The sequence below is a fragment of the Podarcis bocagei genome (genome assembly GCF_964188305.1).
Source record: "Podarcis bocagei genome assembly, chromosome: 7".
Taxonomy (NCBI): Eukaryota; Metazoa; Chordata; class Lepidosauria; order Squamata; family Lacertidae; genus Podarcis; species Podarcis bocagei.
Window position 1 is genome coordinate 87,439,410 of NC_138132.1, and position 27,416 is coordinate 87,466,825.

At 45.8% G+C, this 27,416-nt stretch overlaps 1 protein-coding gene across 1 annotated transcript in view; it reads right to left on the bottom strand.

Moving 5' to 3' along the window:
• Positions 1-497: 497 nt before the first annotated feature.
• Positions 498-27,416, bottom strand: part of GFRA2 (GDNF family receptor alpha 2) — a 92,008-nt gene continuing 65,089 nt past the window's right edge. Inside the window, exons 5-8 of the mRNA XM_081203130.1 lie at positions 17,016-17,125; positions 14,640-14,780; positions 13,830-13,987; positions 498-2,200 (exon numbers count right to left, since the gene is read on the bottom strand). Of these exons, the coding sequence (XP_081059256.1) occupies positions 2,072-2,200; positions 13,830-13,987; positions 14,640-14,780; positions 17,016-17,125 (538 nt within the window). The 3' untranslated portion in view covers positions 498-2,071. The remainder of the gene's footprint in view (positions 2,201-13,829; positions 13,988-14,639; positions 14,781-17,015; positions 17,126-27,416) is intronic.

The following is a 27,416-nucleotide window of genomic DNA, read 5'->3' on the forward strand; positions in this document are numbered from 1 at the left end:
ACAGACCCTAGGACTTGCCGATCAGAAGGCCAGGGTTCGAATCCCCGCGACGGGGGGAGCTCCCGTTGCTCAGTCCCTGCTACTGCCAACCTAGCAGTTCAAAAGCACATCAAAGTAGATAAATAGGTACCGCTGTGGCGGGAAGGTAAACGGTGTTTCCGTGCGTTGCTCTGGTTCGCCAGAAGCTGTCCACATGACCTGGAAGCTGCACACCGGCTCCCCCGGTCAATAAAGTGAGATGAGCGCCGCAACCCCAGAGTCGTCCACAACTGGACCTAATGGTCAGGGGTCCCTTTACCTTTTAAGCATATAGTTTTTTAAAAAATATAAATGACATAGGCACAGACCAGAAATATGGTGGTTTGACCATTTCCAGCTGTATTCACCTACAGAAAGGCAAGTTGAGGCAGCTGCTCTGAGCTTTACCCTCACCTTCCTCAAGCAGGATGGGGAAGTAGGATTGTGGGGGGACGGCCAGTGACTCAAACAGCACACACTTTGCTTCTTGGTATGTTTATTTTAGATATTGGTTAAGCACTCCCAACCGCTCTCCTCTTGCCAATGCCCCCACCAGCCCCAGGGCTCTGGAGGAGGTCATCTTGAACATGGAGGGCAGAGATATTTTGTTCCCTGTTGTAGACATTGGTTAAATAATAATTAAAAAAAAAACTTTACAATAATACATTTTTGTTGTGGTTTTGATCCTTTAAAAAGACAGGAAAGCTAAAGGAACCCTATCCAGGTTATGTGTTTGGTTACGTATATCCATATGCACCGTATTTTTCGCTCTATAAGACGCACCAGACCACAAGACGCACCTAGTTTTTGGAGGAGGAAAACAAGGAAAAAAATATTCTGAATCTCAGAATCCAGAACAGCAAGAGGGATCGCTGTGCAGTGAAAGCAGCAGTCCCTTTTGCTGTTCTGGCTTCTGGGATAGCTGCGCAGCCTTGCATTCGCTCCATAAGACGCGCACACATTTCCCCTTACTTTTTAGGAGGGAAAAAGTGAGTCTTATAGAGCAAAAAATACAGTATATAAAGAAGCAGGTCTCTCTTGATATACATATGCTAGATATGCCTAGGATCAAAGGAGAGTAATGAATGCTGGTTGCCAGCTATGGCTGCTTCCATCCATCAGGAACCCAAAGTGACATTGGGGCAACCTTGAGAAGAGGAGACGTTTCACCTCTGGGACAGCAAAAATCCTAGAAAAGAGAGAGGAAGGGAATCAGAAGAAACAGCAGAACGGGGTATCTCCTCTGAACCTGTCCGATACGCTTCTTGTTCCACCACGAGACTTGACTGGGTTTGCTATCAGGAAGGCTGTCCTGAAGGCCTAGAAAATCATGGGGTGTTGCTGCTCATCTCACAGTGCTCCTTGCACTCCTGGAGGGACCCCCCTGCCCCCCGCCAGCTGCACAAACATCTTCTCCACCTTCTGCTTCGAGAGGAGAAAGTTAAGACACTTCTGTGGGTGACGGAAGCTAAGCTTGGCTGAGGGGAGGAGACAGTTGTGTGTTTGTTTGTTTTCCAAGCAGCAAAAAGGAATGGTATGGAGACTGGGGGGGACAGGGGGAAAGGGATATAGCTGTCTCTTGCCCTGCAAAGCAGTTTGGCAAACTAAGGCGCATCAGCCACAACTGGCTAAGTCTCTCCGTCCAGAGTCAGCCTCCGCGAGATTCTCCAACCGCTTGCAAAAGCAGGCGCGCTTCTTTGAAACGCCATTTGTGAACCCTTTCAAACATGGATGTATTTGGACACAATGGGAGACTCTCGGACTCTTGCTCTAGACACTTCAAACCAAAAAGAAACACAAAGCGAAAAAAAACCCCTTCTTTGAGTATGCAGAATTCCCGGCATTTAAGTGCTCCCTCAGCACAGATTTCCTGGGGGAAATTGTCCTGTCAAAGCTCCTGCAACTTGCCGCCGTGCCTTTTCAAAAGCAGAGACTCCGGAAGGCCAAAAGGCCGAAGGAAACGTTTTCAAGGTGTCTTTGTCCATCTCTGCATGCGCAAAAGTTTGGGCTGCGCCTTCCCCCACGCCCTCAGAGCACTCATCCCTCTTTTCTTCTATAATGCCACTTTCAAAAGGAGGAGAGGGAGAGCAAAGAGGGTCCCTGGGACAGAAGGCCGGATGCCAGATCCATTTGTGTCCACAAACGTCTTCTGTTCGGGGATCATGTCTGTGGTCAGCGACTTCTGCAGGGAGAAAGGAGGGGGGAGAGAGAGGAGGGAAAAGAAAGGAGGGTCAGTTCAACAGAGCGGCAGCCACCCCAGGGCACTGGAGTTTTTCCTGAAAGAGCTGCTTCTCTCCTTCCAAGCCAAGGAGAGCCAGACCTCTTGGTTTCGAGCGAGGATATTGGCAAGTGTCGTTGTGGGCATGCAAAGCAATACAGCTCTCCTGGGGAGATTAGTAAAAACCTAGGCAGTGACTGCAGGAGTCTCTGCATCGAAATAATAATAATAATAATAATAATAATAATAATAATAATAATAATAATAATAATAATATATTACTTTTACCCCAACCATCTGGCCACGCCCCCCCAGCCACTCTGGGCGGCTTCCAACAGAATATTAAAAACATGACAAAACATCAAACATTAAAAACTTCCCTAAACTGGGCTGCCTTCAGATGTTCTCTAAAATTCAGGTAGTTGTTTATTTCCTTGACATCTGATGGGAGGGCACTGTTGTTGTTGTTTCTTTATATCCCTCCCATTACCCTGCCCAAGACTCAAGACTGAATACCCCAATCAAAGCAACACAGATAAAATGCAAAAAGCTACAAATGTTTAAAAGACATTAAACTCCAATAGAATTAAAACAGTCTAAAGAACAGATCTATTAAAATGCAGATGGTGAAAAACAATAAAAGCAGCACTCCTTGAAAGCCCTTTCCTTAAAATACAACAGTCTTTTCCCAAAGGCCTGTAGGGATAATACCATCTTCACTTGCTGTCAGAAGGACAACAAGGAGGGAGCCAGTCTAACTTCTCTAGGGAGGGAGTTCCAAAGCCTGGGAGCAGCCACCGAGAAGGCCCTATCCTGCATCCCCACCAAGCAGGCCTGTGATGGAGGCAGGACTGAGAGAAGGGTCTTCCCTCAAGATTTCAGAACCCAGGCCGGTTTGATGGGAGGATATAGTCCCTCAAATAAGGTAAAGGTAAAGGGACCCCTGACCATTAGGTCCAGTTGTGACCAACTCTGGGGTTCTGGTGCCCATCTCGCTTTATTGGCCGAGGGAGCTGGCGTTCAGCTTCCGGGTCATGTGGCCAGCATGACTAAGCCACTTCTGACGAACCAGAGCAGTGCACGGAAATGCCGTTTACCTTCCCGCCAGAGCGGTACCTATTGATCTACTTGCACTTTGACGCGCTTTCAAACTGCTAGGTTGGCAGGAGCAGGGACCGAGCAATGGGAGCTCACCCCATCGCGGGGATTCGAACCACCGACCTTCTGATCAGCAACTCCTAGGCTCTGTGGTTTAACCCACAGCGCCACCCACATCTCACAGTCCCTCAAATAGCTTGGGTTAAAGCCATGAACTCATGGACAGACCTTAGATGAGCCACTGTTCTACACACACACACACACCATGTACCCCTACCCACTATTATCACATCTGCTTCGCATACTGACGGTCCTGAGTTCAAGTCTCTCTGCAGCCTCCTGGGGAAGGCTCACCACTCACTGGCAGCAAAGCTTACCCTTGACATGCAGGAGGACCCAGGTTTAAACCCCAGCTGTAAACAATCTCAGCCAGGAGATGATAGGAAAGGTCTCTCTTCTCTCTGCAAGGCAACCCCTTGCTAGTCAGTGAAGCCAATGGGCTCATCCACAAGTCTGCTTGCCCCGCTGCCTTCCCCTGGGAAAACCCATGGCTTAGCTCTGAATTGGAGCAAACGGCAATCAGGTTTTGCACAGATTGCTGTTTGTTCTGATTTATCGCTAAAGAGCATGTTTTCTGGGGGGGGACAAAGGCAAAATCACTCGGACCCGTGCCTAGAAAGCAGAAAACCACTTGGACCTGCACTTCCTAGGCATAAGGCAAACAAAAGTGTGGACCAGCCATACAGACAGATACTTTAAATTGACTGCGGATTCCTTTAATTGTCGGCTTTTAACAGATCGTGGTTTCAACGTGCTGTGTACACCGACTGGGATTGTTACGATTCTTTTATAATGAATGGTTGTTTATAAATATTTAATAAAATATATAGAATCAATTTACTACGCTAAAGAGGCAAACAGTCTGGACTGGGCTGGGAAAGGGAGCTTCCTCACTTCTCCTGATCACCATCTCCTAATAATTCCAGTCTACCTTTGCAGGTGTTGTGAGGATTACTGAGCTGGAGCACATCTGCTTTAAGTACTTGAAATGTGCTCCACTGGGATCATCATCAGTCATCAGTCATCAGGTCATCCAGAACAAAGGGATCACAACCAACAGCATGGAATACCTTGGGTTCGTGCAACAAGGAGGGAGATTCTGGCGAATCAGTCCACTGGATATTACAATACAGTGGTACCTTGGGTTAAGTACTTAATTCGTTCCGGACAGTGGCATAGCGTGGGTTGTCAGCACCCAGGGCAAGGCAAGTAATTTGCGCCCCCTAACCCATGGATTTGCACCCCCTAACCCTAACCCCCAGATGTTGCACCCGGTGCGGCCGGCCCCCCCTGCACCCCCCACGCTACGCCACTGGTTCCGGAGGTCCATACTTAACCTGAAACTGTTCTTAACCTGAAGCACCACTTTAGCTAATGGGGCCTCCTGCTGCTGCCGCGCCACCGGAGCACGATTTCTGTTCTCATCCCGAAGCAAAGTTCTTAACCTGAAGCACTGTTTCTGGGTTAGTGGAGTCTGTAACCTGAAGCATATGTAACCTGAAGCGCATGTAACCCGAGGTGCCACTGTATCTGCTTCTGCTTGTGTGTATGGACAGTTAGCACTGATAAATAGGCACATAGAAGGGGACTTCCATTCCTGATGCCTCCTAGGCTATAGGAGATGGCCAGATGACCTTATGAGCTACCAAATGGATCGCTGCTCTACCAGTTAAGCAGCCAGGCCAGGTGTGAGCCAAACAAACGTACAATAAGAAACCTGAGGTGTGTTGGAGCGTTGTGGTCAGTCTGGCAGTGGGATTCGGGGGGGGGGAGTGCTAAGAGGCAAGGGGATGACAAGGGGGGTGCTAGATGTGTCAATGACTACCAGACTTTGAAAAGCTGGTATCACTGGATCAAGTCTGTCGAATTAATTCAACAAAAGAGTTTGAATTGGATTTTGAATACATGTGCAATTAATTGTTGCTGTTTTGCATTTTATTGTGTTCTATGTTCTGCCTTAGTGGGTCATGCAAACCGCTCTTCCGAATAATCCTTTTTATAAGGTAAGGTGGGAGGCACTGGGGCTGAGTTTATGGATCCAAGGGGAGTGGCCCCCAAAAGTCTGGGAATAAATAAAGTTAATTTTCTACATTTGCAATCCTATACCCACTTATCTAGAAGTAAGACCCTGTGAATTTGCAAAAGGTTAAAAAGAAATAAGACCCCAACTTGTCCTATCCTATATAAATCAGGATTGAATAAATGTTGGAGAGGTGGATTGAATAAAAGCAGATTACATAAACATATTTTGGAAATGTTCTCAACTGGAGATATTATGGAAATCTGTTCATGCCAATGTCTTTGATATGTTAGGATACAATATACCCTTTGGAACCTTAAATAGTTCTGCTTGGTTATCTAAAAGCTGCAATTCCACAAAATAATCAAGAAATAGTGTTCAAACTTATAACATCTGCTAAGATTGCAATATCAAATAATTAGGAGGTGGGGGAAATCAAATCTCCTGCTATATCTGAATGGACTGAAGAAAATTTGGTTTGATTAAGCTAACTTATTAACAAAACAATACATAGAAACCAGCCTAACAGGTTTGTGGAGGGGGGTATATTTTATCATCTTTTGGAACAACAAGTTCAATGATAATGTCCAACCTTTTGCTGCTTTGAACCTGCTGTGGCAGCACAGTAGTTCTTTATGCTCTTTGTCTTTGGCTTATTTTGTTTACTTTTTTAAAGAAATTAAGACCCCAAGGTAATTACAACTTGATAGAATGGCCCCACTCTTTAAAATGAGTACATAGTAAACGGGTCCCTCAAATCTGCACCCCGGCACCTCTTTTGATCCCTGAATGAGAGATTCTTTCTGGGAAATGGGGCCTAAATAGATGTCAAAGGGAACTTCTCTGTATTTGTCCCCCCCAGTTGAAATCTCTTGAGCCTGGGAAGAGCGACGACGTGAGCTTTGAAGAGGCTCCTCTCGGGGATGAGCAAGAAAGGACCAAAGAGCCCCTAATGTTTCAAAACCAGGAGCTAGTAGAGGAATCAGGGATCAGAGCAGCATCCTTTGGCATGAAACCATCAAAGACGCACGTCTCTTTCCCTTCATGAACTTGAGAGAGATAACTTCAGCTGCAAAAAAAAAGACCTCATTAAATTCCACAAGATGGATTTCCTTCAGGAGCTCCTCAAGCCACAGAGAACAAGCAAATTACCTTGTTTATGAGATGCTGCTGTACATATAAAAACCATCTCTGAATTGATGGAGTGCAATTTGACCTGGGCGACAGGGGGAAGGCAGTTATACCAGAACGCCCAGTAGAGAGAGGTGGAAGCAGCCGAGGACGGGTGGCCTTCATTCACGATTTACTATGTATTATTATTTATTGATTACATTTTTATCCTACTTTTTTCCCTCCAAGGAGCTTGAAGGGGCATACATGGTTCTTCCGCCCCCTCCTCCTTTAATCCCCATGACAACCCTAGGAGGGAGGTCAGGCTGAGAGGCAGTGAATGCCTCAAGGTCACCCAGTGGGTGTCACGATGGCCAAGTGGGGATTTTAGCCCTGTGAGGTAGGTTCGGCCAAGAGTCAGTGACTGGCCCAAGGTCACCCAGGGAACTTCATGATGAGCGAGCAACATCATCGGATGGGTTTTCCCAGGACCAAGGCGAAACTGCCAAGCTCCCGCAGCAAGAATACTCATCGCAAAGTATTGGAAGACACAAGACCTACCCACTCTGGAAGAATGGCAGATGAAAGTGATAGACTACATGGAATTGGCGGAAATGACTGGTAGAATCCGAGACCAGGGAGAAGAGTCGGTGGAAGAAGATTGGAAGAAATTTAAAGACTATCTGCAGAAATACTGTAAAATTAATGAATATTAAAATGATGTTGGACTGAAAAGAAGTGGTTTTGGTAATAAGGTTAATAAGAATAGGTAAATATTGATAGTTATACGGATGAAAATATATTGTTATAATAGGTTAAGTTATAGAACAAAGATAAATGAAAGAGGGTAAGGATTTGCTGAAAAGACTTGGAAAACGGGAATACAAAAGGGGAGGTGTGAGGAGGTCAAGGAAATAAGCAAATGAGCTCAAAGATGCTGAAAAATGGATTTATTCTTTTTTAAAATATATTTTTTTCTTCTTTTTCCTATTTCTTAGTTATCTGTTTTTTGTATTTTGTATCATTTTCTTTTCCCCCTTCTTTCTAGGTTGCTTGTTTTGTTAACTTTCTTGCTAGCTTGTGTTTGTTAGTTTTTGTTTGTTTTTTTCTATGTGTAATTTTTTGCATAATTTTGTAGAGTTGGAGTGGATCCCAGAGGGTCATCTAGTCCAACCCTCTTGCAATGCAGGAATCTCAACGAAAACACCCACAACAGGTGGCAATCTCTGATCTTGTTACATTTATAGTACTGAAATGTTAGGAAAACGTTTTTGCACTCTTCGGTTTTGAAATGCCTTCTTGCTTGTAAGCTACTTTGGCCTGATTTTTTTGAGTGGAAAAGTGGCATACAAATAAAATTACGAATGAATGATAAGCGAATGATGGTCAAGTGGGGATTTGAACCCTGGTCCCAGAGGGATGCGGGTGGCACTGTGGGTTAAACCACGGAGCCTAGGACTTGCCAATCAGAAGGCGATTTGAATCCCCGTGATGGGGTGAGCTTCCGTTGCTCGGTCCCTGCTCTTGCCAACCTAGCAGTTCGAAAGCACGTCAAAGTGCAAGTAGATAAATCAGTACCGCTTCGGCGGGAAGGTAAACGGCATCCGTGCACTGCTCTGGTTCGCCAGAAGTGGCTTAGTCATGCTGGCCACATGACCCGGAAGCTGTATGCTGGCTCCCTCGGCCAATAAAGCGAGATGAGCACTGCAACCCCAGAGTCAGCCACGACTGGACCTAATGGTCAGGGGTCCCTTTACCTTTACTACCCAGAATTCCCAGTATGCAGAGCCGGGGGGGATACCTGTCCATCTCTAATGTGGGATGTAATCCTCTGGAGCAGTCAAGAACAACATTTCCTGTTTGCCTAGAGTGAACATGCAGGGGAATGTTGGTCCAGCCAATTGAACTTCCTGTTACACCTGGTCTGGAACATCTTTCCTTTTGCATGTGACCAGGTAGGTGGGCATGACCCTTCCAGACCCAACAAAAGGTCCAGCCACTCAGCCATCTCCCTCTTTTTGCCTAAAGCCCACCTTCAGGGACCACACTGTGCTCTGATCGTGAGTAAACTTCTTATTGTTACTTATGAACAAGACTGTTGTGTCTTTATTCTTTTATGAGGATTCAAAGGGATCTTAACCAGGAATAATAGAACTTATGAGACTCTAACGAATCTGCAACTAGTTTCCTGCTGTGTAAAAGGGGGGATGTACTCTGCTGCATGAATAAACTCACTAGCATGAGTTAGGAAGGATAATATTTACAGTAGACACTCGGGTTGCAAACATGATCCGTGCGGGAAACATGTTCGCAACCCGCAATGTTTGCAACCTGCAGCACCGCATCTGCGCATGCGCGGATCACGATTCGGCACTTCTGCACATGCACAAAGCGCGATTTAGCGCATCTGTGCATGCGCAAGCGCCAAAACCCATAAGTAACCCGTTCCGCTACTTCTGGGTTCTGCGTGGTGCGCAACCCGAAATTGCGCAACCCGAAGCGTCTGTAACCCGAGGTATGACTGTAATCAATATATCCTCACAACATTCCCACATCTAACACATCTGGATTCCCAAAGACCATTCCTTTCTCAAAGGCCTGCAATGGTGCTCTTCCATGGGTGCCCTGCCTGCAGGCTCAGCTTGCCCCCTCACAGGGACCACCCTGTGACACCCTTGCCTGGCCCCCCTGGATCCATGCGCGCTGAACTCCGGGGCTTGATGTCCTTGTGAAGCAGCGGCCCAAGGGCAATGGACAAATTCTCATGCTCATCACAAGCTGGCAATTACTCAGCTGGGGAGGCGGGAGGCTGGGATGCTATCTGTTTGCTTAAATATTTCGCCTCTTTACATGCATTTCTTGACACTCCGACTGCCAGAAGAGATTTGGAGAGGGAACAAGAAGGGTCCCCACATTTAGCTCCCTGGGAGCCTCCCGCCCTTTCCTTTTTTTAATGAGGGGGGAGAGAAGAGAATAAGAGAAGAGATTTCATTGCACCAACATTGCTGCTTCTTCATGAATGTCTAGATCTTGGGCAGCGGTTCTGCTACACGGCGTGCCAAGCCGAAGGGGTGCAAAATTGAGAAGATCCATCACTGAGAAGGTCCATTTGGGGGTGTCAAATTTTGGCCTTGCAAGGGTGCCATATTACAAAAGATTACCAAAGTCTGCCTGTATCTTGGGAGTGGGAAGCTGGTATTAGGATAGAATAAAAAGACTATGAGCAAATCATCTAGCTGATGAAGGGCCCCCATGCTTAATATTATTAATTTGCTTATTTAGCATATTGTTTGTCTCCTAATGTTTATACACCGCTGGTTTGTAAAAATAAAATAAAACAAAAATCTCAAAGCAGTCTGCCGAAAAGATGTCACACTCAAAGAGCGAGTTCGATTCCTGCATCGCAGAGGGTTGGACTAGATTGCTCTCATGGTCCCCTCCAGCAATACAATTCTATGATTCTAATGAAATCAGGACAACTCTTATGCGACACCTGTAATGATGGCATTTCCACCGACAGAAGCAGCCAAGTGGGTGCATATGGGCAAGGTGACCTCGCAGGTAGACTGGTCCCAAGTTATTAAGGGCCTTGGATACTAATCGAACACCTTGAACTTGACCCAGTAGCATTTGAAATTTTCAATTATTCTTGTAATTTTTCTTAGTGATAATTTTTTTGCTTTATCTTTTTTTGTACACCATTTTGAGGTGTGTGGTTTTTTTATTTTCTTTTAACAATTAGGCAGTGCATAATTTTTTTGAAATAAATATTCACAGTTTTTGGAAGAGAAGGGATGGAAACTGGTGCGCTGATATACTGATAAACAGAGGATATCTATATTGGTGTACAAAGGCTTCTAAGTGTTGTGTACTGAGTTGAATAGGATCCAAAATGCAGCAGTCTGATTGGTCCTAGAACAATAGGATCCAGAATTCAGCAGTCTGATTGGTCCACAGGAACCACCCAATCCAGCTCCAGGTGGAAGTGAATCCGCAGCCTGATTGGCCTACAGGAGAATCCCAGAATTAGCCAATCGAGTGGGGCCCATTGTGTAAATAATGTATATAAAGCAGACGTTCTGGGGGAACTTCCATTCCTCCTCACCACTATGAGCTGAATAAAGAGCATGAAATCCACTCTCGGCTCTGAGGATATTTCACTAAGCCACCCCAAAAAGGGCACCTGCATCCAGCACTGAGTGCATATTATGGGGTACATGCCCTAGAACCTTAGAATTGTTGTCCCTGAGATTAAGGGTCTCATGCTCTACAGACTGAGCCACCAAGTCTAAACCTCCAGACAAATTCTGGAATAGGGCACTTTAAGTCTTTTTTGTGTGTGGGGGGGAGGGGGGTTGTACAGTTTGGAGCTGGTCTTTGTCAACTACAGCACCAAAAGACTTTTTTTTTTTTTTTGCCTGAGCAAGATGTAACAAAGGTTGTCCAGATTTGACCCCAGGCTTGGGTAATGAATGTCCCTTGTTCCAAGGCAGGCAGCGAATCAGTCAGTGGGGCTGAGGATGTGCTAATGGAGAGGGAAACATTCTGTCCTATCCCCCTCTTGCCGTGGGTGGGGGGGAGAGGTTCTGTTGCGAGTAGAGGTGCCCGCGAACGGAGCACCGGGCCTCTGATGCGATGCAACTCTAGCATGAAATTGAGCCGCTGATTGTCTCATGCGGCGGTAACGAGAAGCATAAGATGTAATTTCTCAGGCATGCCGGATCTAATTAGAGGCTGCCCAAGGGTGACATTGCTGCCTTTTGCATCTGCTCGCCGAGCTGAGGAGGGGATCCAAATGGCCAACAAGACCCCCGGGAGCGGAGGAAGGGCTTCAGCAGAGAGTTGTCTCGCAGGTGGGCTGGGGGGTGCAAGCAGGCATTGTGTCTCCACACACATGGGAATGCGCCCCGTGGTGAGGGGCTCACTGAAATGACCATGTGGCAAGGCCAGGGTGCTCCTGCTGCTCCCTCGAGTCTTGTCCAAGCGTGGCTTAAATCACAGAATCAGAACTGTCGTGTAGGAAGGGAGCCCAAGGGCCATGTAGTCTAGCCCTTTGCAAGGCAGAAATCATAGGTAAAGACACTCTGACCGATTCCCACCCAGTCTCTGTTTAGAAACCGCCAATGAAGGAGAGCCCATCACCTTCCCAGGTCATATACCGTATAGACTTGAGTATGTTGTTGTTTAGTCGTTTAGTTGTGTCCGACTCTTCGTGACCCCCTGGACCAGAGCACGCCAGGCACACCTGTCTTCCACTGCCTCCCGCAGTTTGGTCAAACTCATGTTCGTAGCTTCAAGAACACGGTCCAACCATCTCGTCCTCTGTCGTCCCCTTCTCCTTGTTTCCCAACATCAGGGTCTTTTCCAGAGAGTCTTCTCATGAGGTGGCCAAAGTATTGGAGCCTCAGCTTCAGGACCTGTCCTTCCAATGAGCACTCAGGGCTGATTTCCTGAAGAATGGAGAGGTTTGATCTTCTTGCGGTCAATGGGACTCTCAAGAGTCTCCTCCAGCACCATAATTCAAAAGCATCAATTCTTTGGTGATCAGCCTTCTTTATGATCCAGCTCTCACTTCCATACATCACTACTGGGAAAACCATAGCTTTAACTATACGGATCTTTGTTGGCAAGGTGATGTCTCTGCTTTTTAAGATGCTGTCTAGGCTTGTCATTGCTTTTCTCCCAAGATACTTAAGTATAAGCCAGCCTAAATATAAGCCGAGGCACCTAATTTTAGCACAAAAAACTGGGAAAACTTATTGACTTGAGTATAAGCCGGTTCACCACACCACAAACCTGGTGGTGGCGGCAGTGGCGGAGGAGGACGAGCAGCCCCAAATCAGCCCTTTGGGGCTGCTCGTACCTGCCTCACTTGAGCATAAGCCAAGGGGGGCTTTTTCAGCATAAAAAAATGTCTTGAAAAAGTCAGCTTATACTCGAGTATATATGGTAATTATAAACTTGTAGAGTTGGAGGGGACCCAAAGGTCATCAAGTCCAGCTCCCAGCAATGCAGGAATCTCAACTAAAGCATCCATGACAGATGGCCATCCAACCTCAACTTAACCCGCCCCCCAATGAAGATCATTTTTTTAACAAAAACAAAACCTCCATTGAAGGAGAATCCACTACCTTCTGATGGCGTCAGTTCTACAGTTGAACAGCTCTTACCCTCAGAAAACTCTTCCTAATGTTTAGTTAGAACCTCTTGTCATTTGAATCCATTGGTTTGGCTCCTAGGCTCTTGAGCAGGAGAAAACAAGCTTGCTCCATGTGGCAGCCCTTTAGATATCTGAAGGTGGCTGTCATCTCATCTCTCAGTCTTCTCTTCTCCAGGTTAAATATCTCCAAGTCCTTCAGCTGCTCAAATGACCCCTCATCGGAGGCAGACTGACCATGAGTGTGTCTGCTCTGCCTCCCTGTGCCCCCCTGTCACCCTCCGTGAGCTGACCCCACTCATCAGCTGCTCTTTGGAGCTAAAACTTACACGAGCAACAAGAACATGAATGGAAAGTGGAGTTGGTGGGACTGGCCTATGCCCCATCCTCTAAGGAAGGAAGGCTGGGCCTTTCAGACTCCACACTGTGACTTGCTGTGATGGCCTGGGATTCAGACTCGGATGCTGAACCTGAGGGATCCCAGCCTGCACAGGATTCCCCGGCTCCAGAACCAGCTGAGCCGGGGCTGGGGCCTGAGCCTGAAGGGTCCTCACCTGTGCTGGGTCCTCAGGTGCAGGCATCAGCTGAGTTTGCTCTGGCTCCTGAGGTGATGGAGGACCCATTGCCTGCAGGTGCTCCACTCTCAGCCCCATCAGAGGAAGCTGAGGTTGCCTCTGGGTCCGGTAACCCTCCAGCCTCTCCTGAGCTGCAGAGGCTCAGGGCAGAGAGGCGGAGGGAACTAAGTTCCCGCAGAAGGAGTGCTCGCCTCCAGGCCAGGAGAGGCGAGTCACCAGAGGTTCGGGGCCGCCCTATGCCTCGGGGCAGATAAAAGCCAGCCAGCCCCAGTCCCAAGTTGTGGGAGCAACATAGTTGGTTGCTAGTTCCTGCCTGAACCCTGTCCTGCTTTCCTGCCAGAGCTCCTGACCCGCCTTGGCTCCCTGCTTGCAAGCCTGTTCCTGACTGCACCCGACTCCCTGCCCTGCACCCAGCTTCAGCTACTACAGACTGCCTCCACGGGCACCTTTGACCTCGGACCGGACTTGGACCTCGCCTCTCGGGTTACCCACAGGACCAGCACACCTGCTAAGCAAACCAGTGCTCTTGAGTCACCATGAAGGGATACAGGGATGCCTTCTCATAGGACTTACCTGGATGGAGGCCGAAGTGGTGGTCACACCTGTGTCATAGATGGTGTTGCTGTCATTGGCGTCGTATGTTGATGTCTCCATCTTGGGCGGCAAGGTGATGTGTTGAATCGGCGGGAGAGGCCGGTCCGTGCCGTTGCCAAAAGCCTGTATGGCATTTCCTGGAGAGGGAAACAGACTTCTTTACTGAAGGAACAACGAAAGCTCCTCCTTGACATCACCTCCATGCCCTTTCCTATCAGGCTTCCCGGTTAGGGACCCACCCCTCTCTGACCTGCCCATTGCTTCCTGAAAGTGCTCTGCAGCCTCACATGAATCCGATATAATGACTGTAACCACAGGAGACGGTAACGGCAACCAACTGGATGGCAAATTCATGGAGGAGGGGGCTAGCGAGGGCTACTAGCCAGGCATGAAGGCTAAGCTCTGCCTCCACAGTTGGAAGCTGCAAGGCTTCTGAATTCCAGTTGCTGGAAACTCTTGTGCTCAGATCCTGCTTGCGAGTTTCTCAAAAGTGGCACATGGTATGTAATGGTGGAGAGGGCTATTGATGACTACTAACCATAAGGTGATCAGGCCAATGGCCCATCAAGTCCAGCATCCTGCTCTCACAGTGGACTCGATGGGCCATTGGCCTGCTCACATTATGGTTAGTAGCCATCAATAGCCCTCTCCACCATTACATGTGGTGCTCTCTCTCTCTCTCTCTCTCACGCACGCACACACACACACACATGAGGCTCCACGGTGTTTGAGAACAGCCCTAACCTCCCTCTGGCCAACTTCTACTCTGGGGACCACAGAATGACTTACGCAGGCAGGGGTTTTCCATGAAGTCCTTCAGGAACTTCTCACACTCTTCCTCCATGTTGCCACTGCCCCGGCAGGAGCACGACGGGGACACAACGAGGTTGGCAGTGCTGGAGTCGACATAGTTGGGTGTCATGTCCAACCCTGTCCAAGAAGGGAGAGGGTAAAGCACACAGGTAAAGGTTAAGGGACCCCTGACCATTAGGTCCAGTCGTGGCTGACTCTGGGATTGCGGCACTCATCTTGCTTTATTGGCCGAGGGAGCCGATGTACAGCTTCAGGGTCATGTGGCCAGAATGACTAAGCCACTTCTGGTGAACCAGAGCAGCACACAGAAATGCCGTTTACCTTCCCGTCAGAATGGTACCTATTTATCTGCTTGCACTTTGACGTGCTTTCGAAATGCTAGGTTGGCAGGAGCAGGGACTGAGCAACGGGAGCTCACCCCATTGCGGGGATTTGAACCGCCGACCTTCTGATCGGCAAGCCCTAGGCTCAGTGGTTTAATGCACAGCGCCACCCGTGTCCCCCCCCCCCTACACACAGAGGGATGGGCAAATGCCACCTTCTTTGTAATTCCTTTCTCAAAACCCTGCTCCATTTGTCCAGCACACATCAGGTACTGGACCCCCAGGGTTCAATTTAAGCATCATTGTGTATCTCACAGACCCAGCTCTGGGCTGCCCCATGATATTGTGGGAGATTGCAGTCAAACAGAACTACGCACGACTCCTAGTTAGTACATGAAGGGGTTAAGGACTACATTGTATTGCTAGATAGACTCAGTTAAGTCATGCTCCTCCTCTCCAAAGAGGAAACAAAGACTGTTTCCTCCTCCTTTCTGCCATGTGCTTAAGCTACCTCTACACTTAGACCACTTGTCTGACTCTGGCTGTATTTTCTACCCAAGACTATTTTGCCGCTTTTATCCCTGCATGGAACAATGCATGACTGAGACCTTGCATCTGCAAGCAGAGCATCTTAAACTTACTTAACATAGAATCGTGGAGCTGGAAGGGACCCCAAGGGTCATCTAGTCCCAACCCCCTGCAATGCAGGAACCTCAACTAAAGCATCCATGACAGATGGCCATCCAGGCTTTGCTTTAAAATGCCCAATGAAGAAGATTCCACCATCTCCTGATGGAATCCATTCCACTGGTAAACAGCTCCTACTGTCAGAAAGTTCTTCCTGAGGATCAGTCAAAATCTCCCTTCTTGTAACTTGAATCCATCAGTTCGTGTCCTACCCTCCAGAGCAGGAGAAAACAAGTTTGCTCCATCTTCCATGTGACAAGCCTTGAGATATTTGAAGATGGCTATCACATCCCATCAGATGGTCTTTTCATTGCAAGAGGGGCAGAAAGAGGTCAGCTGCTGTGTGCAGCTAATTGGGATAAGAAAGGTCCATGAACCTACATTCCTAATGTTGTTCTGCTGCACAAGCTGTGACTTGATAGCCTCAGGTAGGAGCAGAGGAGGGAGGTGGATGGAAGCCTTTCTGTTTTGCCTCAAGTGACAAAATTCACAATGGGGTAACATGCAATTCTATATTGGATTGTCTTCCCGTATCAGATTATACATGGCTGAGTAAAATCTGATTTTGGGGGTGGGGTGGGGAGAGTACAAACCACTATTTTAATGAGGAATCCAGCTGTAGACTTGGAAGGTGTGGGAATGTTCAGGGAGGCAGAAGAGGATATATTGTTTAATAATATCCTTCCTAACTTGCACTAGCAAGTTCTGTAACTTAGCAGAGTTTTACATTCCCCTTTCAAACACACAGCGGTTAGCTTGTTGCAAGCTTGTTTAAGCTTCTCAATATAAGATTCCTGGTAATTTCCCTTATATTCCTCTTAAAAAGAATAGACATGACACAACCTTGTGTAAACTATATAAAAGAAATTTACTCACACATTCAGTTCACAGATGGATCCCTGAAGGCAAACTTAGTTACAGAGTATATACATGTGGAACTATCCCATATGGAGATAGTCTCTTTGTTGGCTAAAAGCCAACAGAGCATTTCAAGCTAAAAAAACTGCTGGTCTTGCGACGGAGAAGGCAAAGAGAAGAAAGAAGGGGGGCTGCATGCCCTATGCTTTTGTTACCTGCACAGGTAAGGTCACGCCCACCTCTAGTCACATGCTAAAGGAAGTTTGTCCCAGCCCAGGAGGAAACAGGAAGTTCCAACTGGCTGAACCAAACATCCCCTTTCATGTCCACTCTAGGAAAACTAGGAATGTTGTACTTGACTGCTATCTATGTATCACAAAAGGGATGTCATGTGGACACTGCCAAAAATAAAAATACAAGACACAACAAGCAGTTTCAACATAGCATTGGCTTCAGTGTGGATGAGCCCATTAATGCTACTCACCTATTAGGCCTGCGTAGGAACCAAGACAAGCCTGGTAATTGTCCCCAGGGCAGCTGGTCAGTGACTGGAAAGAGGCTTGGCAATTCGTGTGGAAATCTGCCAGTCTTGACCTGGTGACAAAGACAAGGGAGGAAAGGGGAAGGAAAGTTAAAATACTGCCCTGCTCAAGAAGTAGCAAGTTGTTTATGAGAGTCAGGGTGAAGGGAAGAGAGAGGAGATGAAGGGAAGCATGGTATTGCCAAATCCTGGAAGACCTTTAATCTTAGTGCCATGGTACCTTGGTTGTCAAACTTAATCGGTTCCGGAAGTCCGTTCCAAAACCATAGAAAGTAACGTAAAATGGATTAATCCGTTCCAGACTTTTAAAAACAACCCCTAAAAGAGCCATTTGACATGAGTTTTACTATCTAATGCAGGGGTCAATTTTACTATCTAATGCAGCAAACTTATCCAGCAGGGAGCCAGTCCACTGTCCCTCAGACCTTGTGGGGGGCCGGACTGTATTTTGGGGGAAAAAATGAACGAATTCCTACGCCCCACAAATAACCCAGAGATGCATTTTAAATAAAAGCACACATTCTACTCATGTAAAAACATGCTGATTCCTGGACAGTCCGCAGGCCGGATTTAGAAGGCGATTGGGCCAGATCCAGCCCCCGAGCCTTAGTTTGCCTACCCATGATCTAACAAGACTACTGATCCATAAAATGAAAGCAATAAACAACATACTGCAGTCACACAATCAGTCAGTCAGTAGCAGAACTGGGTTCCACACAGTCACAAAAACAAAAGAGCTGCAAAAACAAAAAGGCAAAATAGCAGCAAAAACAGACAGACCTCAGCGTAACACTCAAAACGGGGCACGTTTGGCTCCTGAAAAAGGTTCACAAACCAGAACACTTACTTCCGGGTTTGCAGTGTTTGGGTTCCAAGTTGTTTGAGTACCAAGGCGTTTGAGAACCAAGGCACCACTGTAATTTGGATTGCTGGTATTCAAGGATTTGCAAATGGCCCTTCTTGAAAAGGTATCTCATAAACAAAATATCTAAAGGGCAGGGTTCAACTGGCCTTTTTTTTTTTGCTATATATAATAGAATTATAGAATTGCAGATTTGAAGGGGACCCCAAATATTGTCTAGCCCTATTCCCTGCAATGCAGGAATCAGAGATAAGCATCCCTGACAGATGTCCAACCACTGATTAAAAACCTGAAATGAAGGAGAGTTCACCACCTTCCAAGGGAGTCCATTCCACTTTCAAACAGCTCTTACCATAAGAAAGTTCGTTCATATGGCATGATTTTATTTCTTATACAAATATGGAGGCACATGGTCACTCAGTGCCACCAGCAAATGTCTGACTCATTTAAGCATATACAAAACTTTGGACACATCTACACAGCTGCAAATAAAACATTAAAAATGTGTTGTAAAGCGCAATGTACAAATGTGACAGTAGGTGTCGATTTTCAAAACCTTTTTTAGAAAAAGCATGATCACAGTTTATTCTTAGTAATGATGGAACTCACAGATGAAGAATACTTTAATTTTTATGAATCTTTTTGTTTTTTAAAAAAAGGAGTATTTTTGTGAGTTAATACTTTATTATGCCTTTGGAGCTATGTTGCATCTTTAACTATGATGTCCCTTTCCATCTCTACAATTCTATGATTTTATTATCTTTGTACTTTTGTCCTCCCAGGCTTTACGGTTTACATTTCTGACTCTCTCTTTTTGCCCTTTTTGTTACGTTTTCACTTTTGGCTGTAGTCCGCAAATCAATAAAATAGAATAAAGAATAAAGGCAGTCAAGGGTCTGGACGGCTGCAGGAGGTGGTCATCATGTCACAAGTCATATTCGCAACCCTTTTGTGGCTTTTCCTGGACCTCACACCGTGAGCGAGAGAAGGCAGAGAAAGCTGCCAGGAAGATCTATGTCCGAGATGACCACGGAGGCGTGAAGACCATCATCCAGGGAAGCGCAGAAACTAGAGCGGGGCTGAAATGACTCACAGCTTTTCATAAATTTTTCTGGCAGTGCAAAAAAAGAAAAAAGCCACTCTTAGCATTTGGTCCCCACGTCCTTCTTGTGAAATTATGCACTTCCTTCGTTGACAACTGGCTGTCTTTTCTCTCAGTTAACCCTCAGTGACATCTTCACGCGGCCAAATTGAATTGGCTTTGCAGCGTTGTGGCATCTCGTTCGCTGCATAGAATCATAGAACTGAATCATAGAACTGCAGGGTTTGGAGGCGACCCAAAAGGCCATCTAGCCCAACCCCCTGCGGTGCAGGAATCACAGCTAAGGAATCCCTGACAGATGGCCGGCCAACCTATCTTTAAAAACCTCCAACGAAGGAGATGTCACCGTCTCGCGAGTGAGTCCACTGCAGAACAGCTCTTACCATCAGGAAGTTCTTCTTCTTCTTCTTCTTCTTCATAATAATAATAATAATAATAATAATAATAATAATAATACTGTAATAATAATTTATTATTTGTACCCTGCCCATCTGGCTGGGCCTCCCCAGCCACTCTGGGCAGTTTCCAACAAAGATTAAAAATACATTAAAATGTCACACATTAAAAACTTCCCTAAACAGGACTGCCTTCAGATGTCTTCTAAAAGTCAGATAGTTGCTTATTGCCTTGACATCTGCTGGGAGGGCATTCCACAGGGTGGGTGCCACTACCGAGAAGGCCCTCTGCCTGGCTCCCTGTAACCTCACTTCTTGCAGGGAGGGAACCGTCAGAAGGCCCTCGGAGCTGGACCTCAGTGTCCAGACTGAACGATGGGGGTGGAGACGCTCCTTCAGGTATACTGGGCCGAGGCCATTTAGGGCTTTAAAGGTCAGCATCAACACTTTGAATTGTGCTCAGAAACTTAGACACAGTCACCTACATCCTTTTCACAGGTACTGCTGTCAAACCAGGTGTCTCCCCTCCCTACATTCTCTGTTTGGGGATCTCACTATTCCTGCCTAAGTGGAGAACTTTACGTTCAAAACCTATTGGTTTTGAAGCAATAAACAACCTTTCATAATTCAACACAGCTGCCTGGAGGAAGCCTTTTAATCTGTGCCTCTGGGAGGTTATGTGTGTTTCATTTCACTGGCTTTGACCTCACAGCTCTCTCTTCCTCCATCCCATCAAGAAATAAACTTGCACCCCTATTTAATCCAGATAACACTGAGCTCTCTTTTAATGTGTCCAGTAAATGTAATGGCACATATTGTGGAGTGACCAGTTTAACTACGTGGTTTGGTGAAGATGCACCTCCTTCTGCCCAAATCTTCCAGCAATTCAGCCTGTTGGCATTTCATAGGCATTTCATCGTCTTCGCGGCGATACAGCGCAGGCTTGCAATGCTAAGATCCTCGCATGCGCAGCTGAGTTTGACATGTTCTCTCTGCCTCTCACTGGAGCCTGGGCGCGCTGGTGTCTTCAGGCATCTCCTCCTGGAAAGCTGGCTTGTTCTGGGCAGGTAATGACGCAATAGAATCAGTGGGTTTTCACCCTTCTTCACTTTGAGGGAGGCTCCAGGGTGGGGGCAGGGAAGGTGCTGTGGCTGCAGCAGGAGAAAGGGGGGCCATTTAAAAAGCAGAGACATCACCTTGCCAACAAAGGTCCGTATAGTTCAAGCTATGGTTTTCCCAGTCGTGATGTATGGAAGTGAGAGCTGGACCATCAAGAAGGCTGATCGCTGAAGAATTGATGCTTTTGAATTCTGGTGCTGGAGGAGACTCTTGAGAGTCCCATGGACTGCAAGAAAATCAAACCTCTCCATTCTGAAGGAAATCAGCCCTGAGTGCTCACTGGAAGGACAGATCCTGAAGCTGAGGCTCCAATGCTTTGGCCACCTCACGAGAAGAGAAGACTCCCTGGAAAAGACCCTGATGTTGGGAAAGATGGAGGGCACAAGGAGAAGGGGACGGCAGAGGATGAGATGGTGGGACAGTGTTCTTGAAGCGGCCAGCATGAGTTTGACCAAACTGCGGGAGGCAGTGGAAGACAGGAGTGCCTGGTGTGCTCTGGTCAATGGGGTCATGAAGAATCGGACACAACTAAATGACTAAGCAACAACAACAACATTTCATTTGCAGCCCCTTCGCGGGGCCGGACTGGGCACCAGCAAGACACTGCGAACACTGCTTACCTTTCTTAGTGGCTTGTGAAAACTACTATTCCGGATAACCCTTTTTAGAGTGTAGGGGCAGTAGGGGTGAGTTTATGGAAATAAAATGTTTGGGAACCACTGAGAGGTAAATATCAGCCTGTAACTTGAGTCTACCACATACAGTTGGTATAAGGATTTCTGGCATCACGCTTGTGAGAGATGTTCAGCACCTGCATAGGACAAGGCCACCTAAACACTAAGGAAGCTTCTTCTTATTTTGCTCCTCGCCTGAGACCTGCTTTGTCCAGGTAGGCAGGTAGAATTATGAATAGTTATTTCTTTGTTTAACCACGGGCTAAAGGAAGCACGGGACGCAGGTGGTGCTGTGGGTTAAACCACAGAGCCTAGGACATGCCGATCAGAAGGTCAGCGGTTCGAATCCCCACAACGGGGTGAGCTCCCGTTGCTCGGTCCCTGCTCTTGCCAACCTAGCAGTTCGAAAGCACCTCAAAGTGCAAGTAGATAAATAGGTACTGCTCCGGCGGGAAGGTAAACGGCGTTTCGGTGTGCTGCTCTGGTTTGCCAGAAGCGGCTTAGTCATGCTGGCCACATGACCCGGAAGCTGTGCACTGGCTCCCTCGGCCAATAAAGCAAAATGAGCGCCGCAACCCCAGAGTCGGTCACGACTGGACCTAATAGTCAGGGGTCCCTTTACCTTTACCTATTTTGATCTATAAGCAGCCTTGAGGTCCGTGTCAAGAGAAAAGGTGGGGTAGAATCAATCAATCAATCAATCAATCAATCAATCAACCCTTTGGTATAAATCTGGAGAAATAGTACATGTTGCATTTTCACAGATTTATTCCCTAGGTGGGTATCTCAATGCTCAGGTTCTGCTGCATCCCTGATCCCAGGATCAGAGTCGGTCACATCAATTGCCCCAGGAAGCATCACAAGCTCGTTGCCAACAAGGAGAGAAATTTGTCACACACACACACACCCCACCGGGTCCTGCTCCTGGCTTGTAGCATCCTCCAAGGCAAATGTTATTCTTTGCACAATACATGACAGGCCAGCTGGTAATCTTTCCGTAATATCCAAGCCAGATGTCGCTCTTTCCATTAGGCACAATGAATTCACAGTTATTGGATGAGATTTTAACTGCCAGGAATAAACCTTCCTGGAGCCATTCCAGGTCTTCTCAGGTTTCCGTCTTTCAAGTGCCTCGGTAGGGAGCCCTGGGCCAAGTCCCTGGGTGTGGTGGCATGGAGAAGTCAAGCCAAGCTGCCACTGAAGCACTCCTGGGGCAGGCAGGTGGTCCCGTCCAGGCTTCAAAGCTGAAGGGGGACCTGGCTGAGGTTCTGGAAAATGGGATTAATGCTGAAGGGAGGCCCGGAGAAGAGTCCAAGAACTTGGTTGGGTTCCTTTCCTGACATACTTTTGAGAAAGGTATAAAGGAAAACAGATGAAAAACGCAGGCTGCCTTCCAAAGGCTCCATTTCAAAATTAAATCTCCCAGTTGTTCCTCTTTGAGGAACTCATTACATGAATGTACTTTCCTTCTGGAACCATTTGACTTGGCCGGGACTCACTGAGAATGTCTCCTTGGCAAACAAAGAGCACACATCGCTCAAAGTGGCTGGATCCCCGGGCCTCTGTCATGGGACAGGGCCATGATCAAGCACTGGCCTAAGCTGCAGAACCCCCTGAGCTTCGCATGGCATTTATTTTTATTTATTTATTGCATTTCTGTCCCACCTTCTTTGCCAAGAAGCTGAAGATGGCCCACATGGAGCCAGTGTGGTGTAGTGGTTAAGAGCGGTAGTCTCGTAATCTGGTGAACCAGGTTCGCCTCTCCGCTGCTCCACATGCAGCTGCTGGGTGACCTTGGGCTAGTCACACTTCTCTGAAGTCTCTCAGCCCCACTCACCTGACAGAGTGTTTGTTTTAGGGGAGGAAGGGAAAGGAGAATGTTAGCTGCTTTGAGACTCCTTAAAGGTAAAGGGACCCCTGACCATTAGGTCCAGTCATGACCGACTCTGGAGTTGTGGTGCTCATCTTGCTTTATTGGCCGAGGGAGCTGGCATACAGCTTCCGGGTCATGTGGCCAGCATGACTAAGCCACTTCTGGCGAACCAGAGCAGCGCATTGAAATGCCGTTTACCTTTCCGCCGGAGCGGTACCTATTTATCTACTTGCACTTTGACGTGCTTTCGAACTGCTAGGTTGGCAGAAGCAGGGACCGAGCAATGGGAGCTCACCCCGTCACGGGGATTCAAACCGCCGACCTTCTGATCCACAACTCTGTGGTTTAACCCACAGCACCACCCGTGTCCCTTTGATTTTTTTTTTTTTAATAAATTTTTATTGGTTTTACAACATTTTTAAGAAAAACAAACAAACACAAAACAAAACAAACATACAAAATAATTTCAAAGATATTTTCATAAACCTCTTTTCTTGGACTTCCCCATACCCCCCCTCTCTGCATCCCAGTGTCCATATTTGAACTAGCAACTCCCAGTTGTTACTTTCTAATCTCTGTCGTCTTAGTCCTCCTTTATTGTCTAACCTTGTATCCCTGTACCCTGTTACTTCTAGCAACCACAACATTTTAACATTCGTTAAGTTTATAGTAGTCCTTAAGATAGCTTTTAAATTTTTTCCATTCTTCTTCCACCATCTCTTTGCGTTGGTCACGGATTCTGCCTGTCATCTCAGCCAGTGTCATATAGTCCATCACTTTCATCTGCCATTCTTCCAGAGTAGGTAAATCTTGTGTCTTCCAATACTTTGCGATGAGTATTCTTGCTGCTGTTGTGGCATACATAAAGAAATTTCTATCTTTCTTTGTCACCAATTGGCCGACAATGCCCAAGAGAAAGGCCTCTGGTTTTTTAGAAAATGTACATTTAAGTACCTTTTTCATTTCATTATAGATCATTTCCCAGAAGGCCTTTATCTTCGGGCATGTCCACCAAAGGTGATAAAAAGTACCTTCAGTCTCTTTACATTTCCAACATTTATTATCGGGCAAATGGTAGATTTTTGCCAGCTTGACTGGGGTCATGTACCACCTGTATACCATTTTCATAATGTTTTCCTTTAAGGCATTACATGCCGTAAATTTGATACCGGTGTTCCATAACCATTCCCAGTCATCTGACATAATGTTGTGTCCAACATCCTGCGCCCACTTAATCATAGCAGATTTAACTGTTTCATCCTGTGTGTTCCATTTCAACAGCAAGTTATACATTCTAGATAAATTCTTAGTATTGGATTCTAGCAATTCGGTCTCTAGTTTTGATTTCTCCACTTGGAAACCGATTTTCCTATCCTGTTTAAAAAATTCCATTATTTGGCGGTATTGAAACCAATTTTCTACTTTGTGCTTCAATTTCTCCTGACTTTGTAGTTTAAACTTGTCTCCATCCTGTTCTAAAATTTCCCAATACTTCGGCCATCCGACCTCCATATTGAGTTTCTTCACTGCTTTAGCCTCCACTGGTGAGACCCATCTAGGGGTTTTATTTTCCAATAGGTCTTTGTATCTTATCCAAACATTAAATAATGCTTTTCTAACAATGTGATTTTTAAAGGTACTGTTAACCTTGTCATACCAAAGATATGCATGCCAACCAAAAGCATTATTAAAGCCTTCCAGATCCAAGATGTCCGTGTTCTCGAGGAGCATCCATTCTTTCAGCCAGCAAAAAGCTGCTGCCTCATAGTACAATTTTAGGTCCGGCAGGGCAAAACCCCCTCTTTCTTTAGCGTCAGTCAGTATTTTGAATTTAATTCGGGGCTTTTTGCCCTGCCAGACAAATTTCGAAATGTCTTTGTGCCACCTCTTAAAACATTCCATCTTGTCAAGAATCTGCAAGGTCTGAAACAAAAATAACATTCTAGGCAATACATTCATTTTGATTACTGCAATTCGGCCTAACATTGACAGTTTCAGATTTGACCATATTTCTAGATCTTTTTTAATCTCTGACCAACATTTTTCATAATTGTCCTTATACAAATTGACATTCTTAGGTGTTAAATAAACCCCTAGGTATTTGACTTTCTTAACCACTGTCAAACCTGTTTCCTCCTGAAATTTCTCCTTTTCCATATCTGTTAGGTTTTTCCCTAAGACTTTAGTTTTTTGCTTATTCAACTTAAATCCAGCCACCTGGCCAAATTGTTGAATTATTTCTAAAACCCTTTTCGTACTAGTGTTTGGCTCTTGCAAAGTCAATACTAGGTCATCTGCATACGCTCTTAACTTGTAATGTTTAGCTCCGACCTGCACACCTTTGACCTGCTGGTCATTTCTTATCATATTCAGCAACACCTCCAGAACCGAAATGAAAAGTAATGGGGAAATTGGGCACCCCTGCCGAGTTCCTTTTTCTATCTTAAGTTCCTCAGTCACAACATTATTTACAATCAGCTTAGCTTTTTGTTCAGAATATATTGCAGCCATACCATTCTCAAAACCCTGGCCTACCCCCATCCCATGAAGATTCTTCCTCATAAAACTCCAAGAGATATTATCAAAGGCTTTCTCCGCGTCCACAAAGATCAATACTGCTTTAGTGTTTATATTCACCTCCAGCTTTTCCAAAATGTCTATTACATTCCTTACATTGTCTGCTAGGTGTCTTTTAGGGAGAAAGCCTGCTTGGTCTTTATGAATCTTCTCCATCAAAACTCTTTTAAATCTTTTTGCCAAAATGTCTGCAAAAATTTTGTAATCCACATTGAGAAGTGATATCGGGCGGTAGTTCTTGAGTTGAGTCTTTTCAGTCTCTGACTTTGGTATGAGTGAAATATATGCCTCTTTCCACGATTCAGGTGCCCTTTTTCCCTCAAGAATCTCATTACAAACTTCTCTTAGTGGTTGAATCAACCATTCCTTCAGCGATTTGTAGTATCTAGAAGTCAGTCCATCTGGTCCCGGAGATTTGCCCAGTTGCATATTCTGAATGGCAGCCTCTATCTCTTGTTCTGAGATTCTCTGGTTCAAGTCCATCTTACTTTGCTGAGAGATGTTTTGTAATCCATATCTTCCAAGGAATTTGTCTATATCTTCTTCATTTTGCGGGCCTTGGGTGTAAAGTTTTTTGAAATAACTTAAAAAGCAATTTCTAATTTCATTAGGTTTAGATATGTTCTTTCCATCGACCTCTAGGCTTGTAACTGTATTTAGTTTCTGCCTTTTCTTCAATTGCCATGCCAAAAGTTTACCACATTTATTTGCTGATTCAAAAGTCTTTTGTTTCATTTGCTTTATCTTCCATTCAATCTCTTGGTTCATCAATTCCATATATTGAGTTTGATATAACTTAATCTCTCTTAAAATGTCCTGAGACTTTGGTTTTGTTCTTAGTTTCCTCTCTCCTTCCTTTATCATTTCCAAGATCTTCTTTTTTTTCTCATTTTGTTTTTTCCTCTTTATTGAATTTTGTTGGATCAAAAATCCTCTCATAACAGCTTTACTTGCGTCCCAGATCACTCTTTTCTCCACGTCAGTCCTCAAATTTATTTCAAAATAGTCTTTTAGGGTCTTTTGGGCCTTCGTGAGAATCTCCTTATCTCGAAAGAGGGTGTCATTCATTCTCCATCTAAATTGACCAGTTATTGTGAGTTTCATCTCCATCTTCACGGCGTTATGGTCGGAGCAGGTTTTTGGGCAGATTTCCACTTTCTTAATCTTTGGAGCCAATCCACTAGTAACCCAGATTTGGTCAATTCTGGTCCAGGTCATCATTGCTTGGGAGAAGAAGGTTCCCTCTCTCTCCAGAGGGTTCCTTGTTCTCCAAATGTCTATCAAGTCCATGTTTTCTGTCATTTCAAAAAAAGTCTTAGGGAGTCTCCCTTCTTTAGTGACTGTTAGTCTTTGTGCCTTGTCCATATTAGTGGAGACCACGCCATTCATGTCTCCCATGATTATCATGTTGTAATCCAGATAGTCCGTCAAAGTTTCATGAAGTCTCTTAAAGAAGTCAGATTTGCCTTCATTTGGTGCATAAATTCCAACAACTAAAAGTTTTTCTCCTTGTACTTGTATCTCCACAGCCAGATATCTCCCTTGTTCATCTTTGAATATCATTTTTGGAGCCCATTTCTCCTTCACATATATTACCACTCCTCTCTTCTTAACTTTGTCTGATGAAATAAATTCTTGTCCTAACCTTTTATTTGTGAGTAATCTCCTGTGGGCTCTAGTTATGTGAGTTTCTTGTAAACATATCAAATCCAATTGTTCTCTGTTCAAAATATGAAATACTT